The sequence below is a fragment of the Sinocyclocheilus anshuiensis genome, unplaced genomic scaffold (assembly GCF_001515605.1).
Source record: "Sinocyclocheilus anshuiensis isolate Anshui unplaced genomic scaffold, SAMN03320099.WGS_v1.1 scaffold7, whole genome shotgun sequence".
Lineage (NCBI taxonomy): Eukaryota > Metazoa > Chordata > Actinopteri > Cypriniformes > Cyprinidae > Sinocyclocheilus > Sinocyclocheilus anshuiensis.
This window is the reverse complement of record NW_015549582.1, coordinates 1,370,497-1,380,131: the sequence shown is the minus strand read 5'-3', so window position 1 is coordinate 1,380,131 and position 9,635 is coordinate 1,370,497. Positions and strand designations below refer to the sequence as shown.

The 9,635-nt window shown below is 36.3% G+C and overlaps 1 protein-coding gene across 1 annotated transcript; it reads left to right on the top strand.

Moving 5' to 3' along the window:
- The first annotated feature begins 6,638 nt into the window (after positions 1–6,638).
- On the top strand, positions 6,639–8,035 carry LOC107657815 (transcription factor 21-like). Its single transcript, XM_016446064.1, has 2 exons — positions 6,639–7,046; positions 7,929–8,035. Exons 1-2 carry the CDS (start codon positions 6,639–6,641, stop codon positions 8,010–8,012), a joined length of 492 nt encoding a protein of 163 aa, XP_016301550.1. The 3' UTR covers positions 8,013–8,035.
- The last annotated feature ends 1,600 nt before the right edge of the window (positions 8,036–9,635 follow it).

Sequence of the window (9,635 nt, the reverse complement as noted above, 5' to 3'; positions counted from 1 at the left end):
CAGCACTTCCTCCTCCAAAGGGTGAGCAGCATTTCTCACACCCACCACTCAGAGCTCAGCTAGACCGATATAAAAAGATCTCAGTCACAGAGCATTCACATCATTCCATATCACAGATTTGATCTGCAGATTCATCCATCTAGACAGCCTTGCAAGATATCAAGACATTTAGCAATGTTTGACATTTTAAGATGTATTTTATTAACAGGTTATTCTAAAAAAAAAAAATCCAGGGCATTTCAGTCCAAAATTGTGAAATATGTTTTATATATATATATATATATATATATATATATATATATATATATATATATCAGAAATAAAAGCAATAAGTTTTACTTTGTATAAAGAAAAAAAAATATTATTTGCATGCAAATTAAGTATATTTCCAGCTAATTCGCTACCTAAATTAAAGATTCATGTATTCTATTTTATTAAATTATTCAAGCATTTCCATAATGAAAATGTGTTTGTTCAGTTCTGCAATGCTCATCTGATACTAATAATATTAAAAAGTTAATAATAAATAAAAGTTAGGAATAATTAAGATTATCATAAGAGAGTCTCTTTTTCGCACCCAAGTTTCATTATTTTAATTAAAAATGTTGTAAAAGCAGTAATTATAACAATTTAAAATAACTTTGTTCTATATGAATATATTTTAAAATGTAATTTATTCCTGTGATGCAAAGCTGAATTTGCAGCAGGCTCTACTTCAGTCTTCAGTGTCACATGATCCTTCAGAAATCATTATAATATGCCTATTTGCTGCTCACCAAACATTTATTAATATTATAATGAAAAAAAAAATAATAATTTCTGTACAGTAACGAAAATCCTTAAAAGAAGTATCCATTTTTTAAAAGCAAAATCTAACTACTTATTTCGATTGATTTTAAGGTGAGGTATGATCTGGACATGTTCTTAGGTTTTGTGAGATTCTCTCCCATCAAAGTCAGGCTGGAACTGGGAGCAAATGGATAGTTCACTCTTCAGCTACTTATATCATTCAATTAAATGTGCTTGATTCAATGCAGGGGGAGGCTTGACTCAAATGGGGGCGTATTGATTTTCCCTAATGGCTGTTTTGATGCTGTTACATGCCATTTGTTTTACACTGCAGCTGTGAGAGCGTGGTGACCATGGGAACCAGGGGAGGAGAGCGCGCATAGCTGATGTCATAGTCCTGCACCTGTCCCGCTTACTCATTCACACAAAACAGAGGGAGAGAAAGAAGGAAAAGAGCCACTGCCCACGCTACGACCATTAATACGCTTACCGACAGACAACTGCACATTTCTCATGTTAGCTCTGTCTTAAAACAATGTGGGCAGCATTGTTCCCATGTAATTAGTCCCTCTGTGGAAGCTTGGGAAAAATATGCTTACACAGTTGTTTAAAGCAGAGATTAGTGTTAAAATGCTAAGGTGCCCCTGTTGCTGCTTCACATACGTTTGTTTGCTTACACTTCATACTAAGGCATCTCGATCCTGCAGATTTTCCCTCAAAGAGGTGTAGTTTTTAGTTTAAATCATTGCAAGCTCAGAGCAACAGGTTCCCATATGTGACCCTGGACCACAAAACCAGTCTTAAGTCGCTGGGGTATATTTGTAGCAATAGCCAAAAATACATTGTATGGGTCAAAATGATTGATTTTTTATTTTATGCCAAAAATCATTAGGATATTAAGTAAAGATCATGTTCCATGAAGATATTTTGTAAATTTCCTACTGTAAATATATCAAAACTTAATTTTTGATTAGTAATATGCATTGCTTAGAACTTCATTTGCACAATTTTAAAGGCGATTTTCTCAATATTTTTGCACCCTCAGATTCCAGATTTTCAAATAGTTGTATCTCGGACGTATCCTAACAAACCACACATCGATGGAAAGCTTATTTATTCAGCTTTCAGATGATGCACAAATCTCAATTTCGAAAAATTGACCCTTATGTCTGGTTTTGTGGTCCAGGGTCACATATTATTTTATTTTCATTTAAAACAGTTTAGACCTGCTATAGTTAAAAAGCACGTGAATGTGTCCTTTAAGGCTCATCCTGGAAGAAAATGCAGGTCACTGAACTCGCTACTGTGCCTTATGCAATATGCATCTCTAGATTTATAGAGATTCTTACCATTCATAAAGGCTATAAAAATTATAAGCCTTTTTTCCACCAATGGGCAGAACAGTTCTCATTGCGAAACATCCCAGTTTCTTTTTCCACTGTGGTGCTGTGAAATTAGAATTATGGTGCAAGCACATTTTTTGTTGTTCGGTCTGTTTTCATGGGCAAAATCCAGACATTTGGAATCAATGTGAGTGGGAATTTCACGTGAAGGCGAAGGATTTCCTCTTGCGGATTTCACAACGGGTTCAATTTGGTTGATGCAGTCACCAACAGATTGAAAATGGCTTGTGACTCACAAAGCTGTGCTTCATACTTCGCTACACTATTGACAATACTCAATGGACCATTTTCCTGCAGAATTTCGCTAATGCAGCTACACCTTCACGTTAGGTCCATTGTCTAAGTTATTTCAAACCAAGCAGCTTTCTGTTGGTCAACATGGCAAATCTGCATGACTGTTGCTAAATCTGTGTGCGAAATTCCAGATTGCACAGATTCCTATTGCAAACACTGGATTTTGCCTGCAAAATTTCATTGAGCTACGGTGTTACGGCCGACTCACGACAAAAAAGGAGACAAAAACAAAATCTCGATATGAATAAAGTTTATTACCTAATTCTAGGGGTTTCACACAATATAACAATGTATATTATATGCCAATTGTAAAATCCAAAAATGACAACACACGACAGATCCCGTTCGATTGAGGTAACAAGAGGCCAGCCGGAGCTCCGTACCAAAACCTGTCCATGCCTGTAACAGAAACACTTATATTTCCACCTCCCCATTTTAATCACATGTTCCTCAGCTCTCCTGCCACTTACAAGAAAGCCAAACAAAACAAAAACAAAAAGAAAATACACACCATAACAAACGGTAACTGTCACTTTAGAATGTAAGTTGTCTTGGAGAAACAAGAGCAGTGGTGTAATTACAGTACAGCAATTAGTTACTGTACTTAAGTATCTTTTTGGCTACTTTGTATTTTCACTGAGTATCGAAATATTAGAAACTTTTACTCTCTACTTGACTACATTTTTTGAATAAGTATATGTACTCTTTATTCCAATACATTTGTGATGAGTAATATAATTACTCATTACATTTTGCAGGGCACCTAACTTCTTCTGCAGCAATTTATTTCTGCTACAAAGGAAGTGATATCGCCATCTACAGGGCATTGAAGGGCATTAATAACGAATAGCATTTTACTTTAACTTTAAAACAGAGCACTCATGCGTGAGATGCTGAACAAGCAGTAAGAGACGTCTGTCTAAAACATGTTTACCTGTAGAAAACTATTGAAAATGGTACACAAAAAGGTGTTATATGTGAATGGGCTCTTACAGTAAGAATGAATATCTTAAATTCCACAGAGCAAGAAGCATAAACTGTTTATTGTAGTTTGTTCCAAAGCTGTCTTGGCATGAACCCTCTGCAAAAATGGAGCATGCGACTCAGCTGTGCTTTTGGATAATTGTTGGCTGAGGGTGACCGCTGTAATATAAAATCTTAATTTCACACTCATTAGGTGGGAATGAAAACTCGTTCATATCGAGTTTACTGAGAGATATTGTGAAATGCTGAGAAAATTTCAGCTGTGGGAAATTTGGTTTTATGGTTTAGGAAATTTTGCTCTTCATGTATGGACATATAAAAGATACCCGTATTGCGTACACGTCTTGTGCAGAGATATACAGATACATTTTTAATGCATTGTGTAATCTTATCCAGATAATGCTATTAGGGATGTGGCTAAGGAAGGTATCTCTTCTTTATGGTCTGGTGGTATTTAAAGAGTCCAAACTTAAATGGGAAGAGGCCCTCATATGCATGTCTAACCAACATGTGTTTAATCATACATTCTGTATAATGCTGAAAATTATTTAATTTATATGCCAAAATAGCTATGGCCCTCTTTGATGTGTCATTCAATTGCCAATATGAGCAGGCCCAATAGAACAGTTACACTGAAGATGCAGTCCTACAAAGTTTCCTATAACACAGCTGAACTGACATCTGCCAAGTATAATGAAATAAAAATCATTTTAATTTGCCAAGCATGTGCAATGCTTACATGTTTCTGTATGATAAGAGAGACAAATGGGAGCACAATGTGATCATGTGAAAAATGTCAACATGTGTATTTCTCCTTCACCCACAGGGTCCCAGCGATTGCCCCCCATCCTGCAGATGTAATGTAAAGTGCTAACAGCTGTGGCCAATGTGCAGCGAGCGTGTGTGAGAGCGCTCTAACCAAGCAGAAACCCAATATCTCTGTGAAATGGTCAGTGGATTAAGAACGTTTGATAAGCCTTCAGACATTTCTATTTGCTTAAGAGCATGTGGGAAAAAGCATTTAAGTGGACTGTGGGTGACCACTGAAGAAATAAGAAACTTAAGTTTTTCACAATATTTTCACTAAATATTTCAATTGAATTATGGCTAGGTTGGTTTGGGTTACACTAGTGTAAAGCAGGTTGTTTTGGAGAATGCCTTTTAATTTGATTCAGTACATTTATTATATATTTTATATTTACTATTCTTTACTTAAGCTATTTATTTTATTGTTTATAAAATTAATACATGTAATGTAAAGTAAAAAGTAAAAGTAATGATTATTAATTATTTAAAAAACAGATATAAACATATTTCAATGATTAAAGCTGATTTATTGAATATTTTACTTTATACATTTAATAATAAAACAATTAATGTGCATACATTTAGAATCAAAATGAAATTATTTAATTTAAATGAGTATTTAATTTGCATGAAACACTTCATGATAAATATTTAATTATGTGTATTTATCGTGCATGTATTCAGAATTTTAAATAAATATTTAATATATTATTTGCATATATACCTCTTATGCCAAATTTAATCAAAAAATACAGTAAAAGTAATAATATTGTAAAATATTATTACAATCTCAAATAGCAGTTTTCTGTATTAATATATTTTCACATTTAATTTATTCCTGTAAAGCTGATTCCCTTTCAGTCGGTCACTCCGAGTCATGTCGGTGACCGACGAGAGGTGGCTTTCGTGGATGAGTCATGTTCTCATTGCGGGAACATGACCATCTCGGAGCTACGAACCAGGCTCTGCTACTCGCAAGGGGGCGGAGTCCCGTTGCCACTGCCGCGATCTGGGGCTCGTTCTGGCGGACAGACAAGAAAAGGCTCGTTCAGGTGGACAGACAAGAAAAGGCAGGTAGGGGACCTGCACGCTCAGGTAATCCTGAGGCCCCGGCCCGGCTAAGCCGGGCCTTCACGATGAATCCGCAGGAACCGTGGAAGGCCGGGTTCCATATTGAGACCTAAGCAGGTTTCGTATGTGTATAATCCACGGTATAGCCTTAGAGCCGATGTTCCCAGGCAGACTTCTGCGTGTCCAAGAGGGTTATAATCACCTCCAGTTTCCCATATACACCTAAACGGTTGCTATATGTGTATTTGCTTCCGAAAACTCCTTCGGTTATTTAATAAATAACAACAAACCAATAAATAACCAGATCTGCAAGCTGTTTTATGTGGTGTACATAAAAATCTCATGGCGTTAGTTCATGGCAGATTCCATAGATTCATACTGCATATGCTGTCAGTGCCACTGTGTAAAGTCGTCTTGCCAAAAGTTAGATGGGGAAAAGGGGAGGAGAAATGCCTGATCCACAGTGACCCTGTCAAACTCAAACCTTAAATGTGCTTGGTACACCACAGAACAATCTCTGAGATGCTCAGTGAAGACGAGCAGAAGATACAGTCTGCTTGGTCTACTTGACAATTTTAACAACTATTTACATTCAGAAGATGCTTGTATTGATGCGCCTTTTTTGCTTGGGCTTCTTTTACAGAGATTTAAAATTAAGGCAGCACCTGTTGCTCTGTGTTACGGTATCCACAAAATATTAAGCAACAACACTGATAATAAAAATAAATGTTTCTTGAGCACTGAATCAGTGCATTAGAATGATTTCTGAGGGATTGTGTGATTATTACGATTCAATTATTATTTAATAAATAACAACAAACCAATAAATAACCAGATCTGCAAGCTGTTTTATGTGGTGTACATAAAAATCTCATGGCGTTAGTTCATGGCAGATTCCATAGATTCATACTGCATATGCTGTCAGTGCCACTGTGTAAAGTCGTCTTGCCAAAAGTTAGATGGGGAAAAGGGGAGGAGAAATGCCTGATCCACAGTGACCCTGTCAAACTCAAACCTTAAATGTGCTTGGTACACCACAGAACAATCTCTGAGATGCTCAGTGAAGACGAGCAGAAGATACAGTCTGCTTGGTCTACTTGACAATTTTAACAACTATTTACATTCAGAAGATGCTTGTATTGATGCGCCTTTTTTGCCTGGGCTTCTTTTACAGAGATTTAAAATTAAGGCAGCACCTGTTGCTCTGAATCTACAGCAAGGCCGCTGAATAGCATATACGATTGAAAAGCAGGAAATCGAGTTCTTTGCTCTGAAGCAGTTGCAGTCCAGATGTCCACGGGTTCAGTGAGTGATCCTGAAGATCTCCAGGAGCTGTCAATCACTCACATGGACACACGTTGTCTAGAAGACTCAGAAGACGAGTTTAGTATCGATGACAGTCTGAAAGCAAAGACCAAACAACCTCGAGCTGCTTCCAACAACAACAAGCAACAACTGAAGATGGCAAAGGATGGCAGACAGCCTCATAGAAATGCAGCTAACGCCAGAGAGAGGGCACGTATGAGGGTTCTGAGTAAAGCGTTCTCAAGGCTGAAGACCAGCCTGCCGTGGGTACCGGCAGACACCAAACTGTCAAAGCTGGACACGCTGCGTCTGGCATCCAGCTACATTTCGCACCTCAGACAGCTCTTGCAAGAGGACAGATATGAGAACAGCTTTGTGCATCCTGTAAACTTGGTATGAGTGAGTGTTGTCTGAGTTTATCACAGGATTTTATACACTTCCATCTGGTCGAGAAGATTTATTGTTCAGTATTACTGGTAAAATACATCATCTATATTCAATTTTGTAAACATATAAAATATATACTATTAACTAAAAAGTAAGGCACTCACATTGAACAAAGTTTATAAAGAGTGACTGGTTTGTCCTTGTTTTTTTGTTTTTTTTTGTTCATCGCTGTTGTTGTAATGTATTGGGAAGCCAGAATGCGTATCCATTGACAGAAACATACATTAGCCAAACTCTGTCTGTTTTGCGTTGTTATTTTTAACAAGTCATATTACAGATGTATTGTCAGATTTAAGTTGAACCACGGTGCATGTGTGTGGAGAACGGTACGATTCGATTTTTTACCGAGAACCTTTACACCCCTAAAATATATATAGTATTTTCTTTTTAATATTCTGTATTAAATATAAATTTTAAGTTTTTATAAATATTCATAAATATAGATAATACGGAACAGTACATATTTTATTTGCAACACATATACTGTATTAACTGTATTAAATATATAGTTTATCATTTTATTTATTTATAATGTAATTTCAATTATCATATATCATTTATATTGTTAAACTGAAATGTATTTATCTTGATAAACTGAAGTACATTTGTTAATATATATATATATATATATATATATGTATTACTTAGTTTATTAAATCTTTTTATTCTATATTAATTATCAATAATATCATATTAAAATAAATCGTATAAATATTTAAAAATAAAAGTAATACTTTACAGCACGCTGAGCATTACATGCATTCGTATCTGCATCTTATGACATTTCACCAGCAATGTGTGGCTGACTTTTTTATTCTTTTTCCACAGACCTGGCCTTTTGTGGTCTCAGCACGATCAGAGGACACCAAAGACATTTCAGCAGCGGTCAGACTATGTGGAGCTACAGCATAAACATCTGGCACCTCTCTGTCTTTTATCCCCCTCCATCTCATGCTCTCTCTCTCTCTCTTTACTGTCTGTACTCATGCACTTCCTTTGAACTTACATCAATGGACATTATGCATTGAATGCAACTGCATGTGGGACATACAAGTAGTTAAACAGCAAAGTAATTGCACACAAATCTGTGTTTATATATAGCCAGATGTTTTTATGTTCATTCTAGCAAACAAAAACATATATTGCTATATTTGTTTAAATATTTGAAATACTGTCTGTATTTAGCTTAAAATCAACTCTTGTGAACAAAAGAATAACTTGCATAGCCAGGGAAGCACACTGAAAATCACTTTTATTGTTTTAAGGCACTTGTCATTTTTCTAACCATCCAGCAGACATTTAAAAGTCATATTTTGAGAGGATGTTTTCACCCTGTGGAATCTGCTTTGGTTTTTTTTAGAGATTTTATTTTTCACTAAGCAGCAACATGACCTATGTAATTAAGGCTAGATGGAATAGAACACAAATATGCTTGATGTCTTGACATTTGTCCACGTTATACTCCAAAGTTTATTTATGATTGTGATATTTGTGGCTTGTTCTATCCTTTTTTTTTATGTACTTACTTTTATCACTGAATCACTCATTCAATGAATGTCTATGCCACTTCAACGGCCTTGATGCATAATAATATTTTTATGTACCAGCCCAGCTAACAAAAAATGTATTCTAAGAACATGTTGCAAACATTAAGTTATGAAAATGTTATTTTTGAATGTTCGCTGAATGTTTTTTCTTTGTTATGTGAATGTTAGAGAAAACATTATGGCAATGTTACTTTTGAATATTCTTTCAGTTATCTGAAACTAGTAAGTAGTAACATTTTTAAAAAGTTAAGCTGGTGATACACTGGGCAACTTTTTGAGCAATTTTGCCCGGCAACTTTTTTGAGCAATATTGCTTGGGCATTTTCCCATTGAGGATGGGTAACACATTTCTATCTGGATACTTTAAATCGGTCATGGGCCCTTTGTCTCACCTGGTTGCCCATTGACAGCAACATTGCCCAAAGTTGCCCGGCAACAATTAAAATTTTCCCAGTTTATCATCAGCCAGACAATACCGTCCATAAAGACCACATATCTTTGAATGAACCTTTGAAACTTCATAACTTTGAGAGAACCTTGCCAGAATGTTCAACGCTAAAGTTCTGAGAACATTCCGTCTTAGCCGGGAAAAGAAGTCGTCAGTTTTATCACTACAGATACGTCACTTGATCAAGTGTATCTCATCAAATGGTGTGCCCATGTGCTCATTAGAATGTGTGCGGTTTGAAGAGGAAGCCGGCTTTTCATCACGTTTGTGGAGGATTGCAGCTGTCGTGCCGTTAGTTTCCCAGAACACTGAACTGGTCCCTTGAGGGAGTCCCACAGGAGATGAAGCACTCTGTCAGGCAAGGACAGCTCAGAAACGGCTCTCACGTTCTCCACCGCTGCTGCAGGACGAGCGCTCTGGGGTTCACCGAGCTAACAATGAGGAAAGCATTATCTGACTGCTAAAACTCATGACTTCATAAACCAACTTGATTTGTCATCCTCTTCTACCTGCTGCTTTAATACATCATCAGAACGCAAC

Bases quoted from the DNA above. Each gene is read 5' to 3' on its own strand.
- LOC107657815 (XM_016446064.1), top strand. From the start codon at position 6,639: ATGTCCACGGGTTCAGTGAGTGATCCTGAAGATCTCCAGGAGCTGTCA. The intron at 7,047-7,928 runs GTATGAGTGAGT...CTTTTTCCACAG, and splicing joins TTGTGCATCCTGTAAACTTG to ACCTGGCCTTTTGTGGTCTC.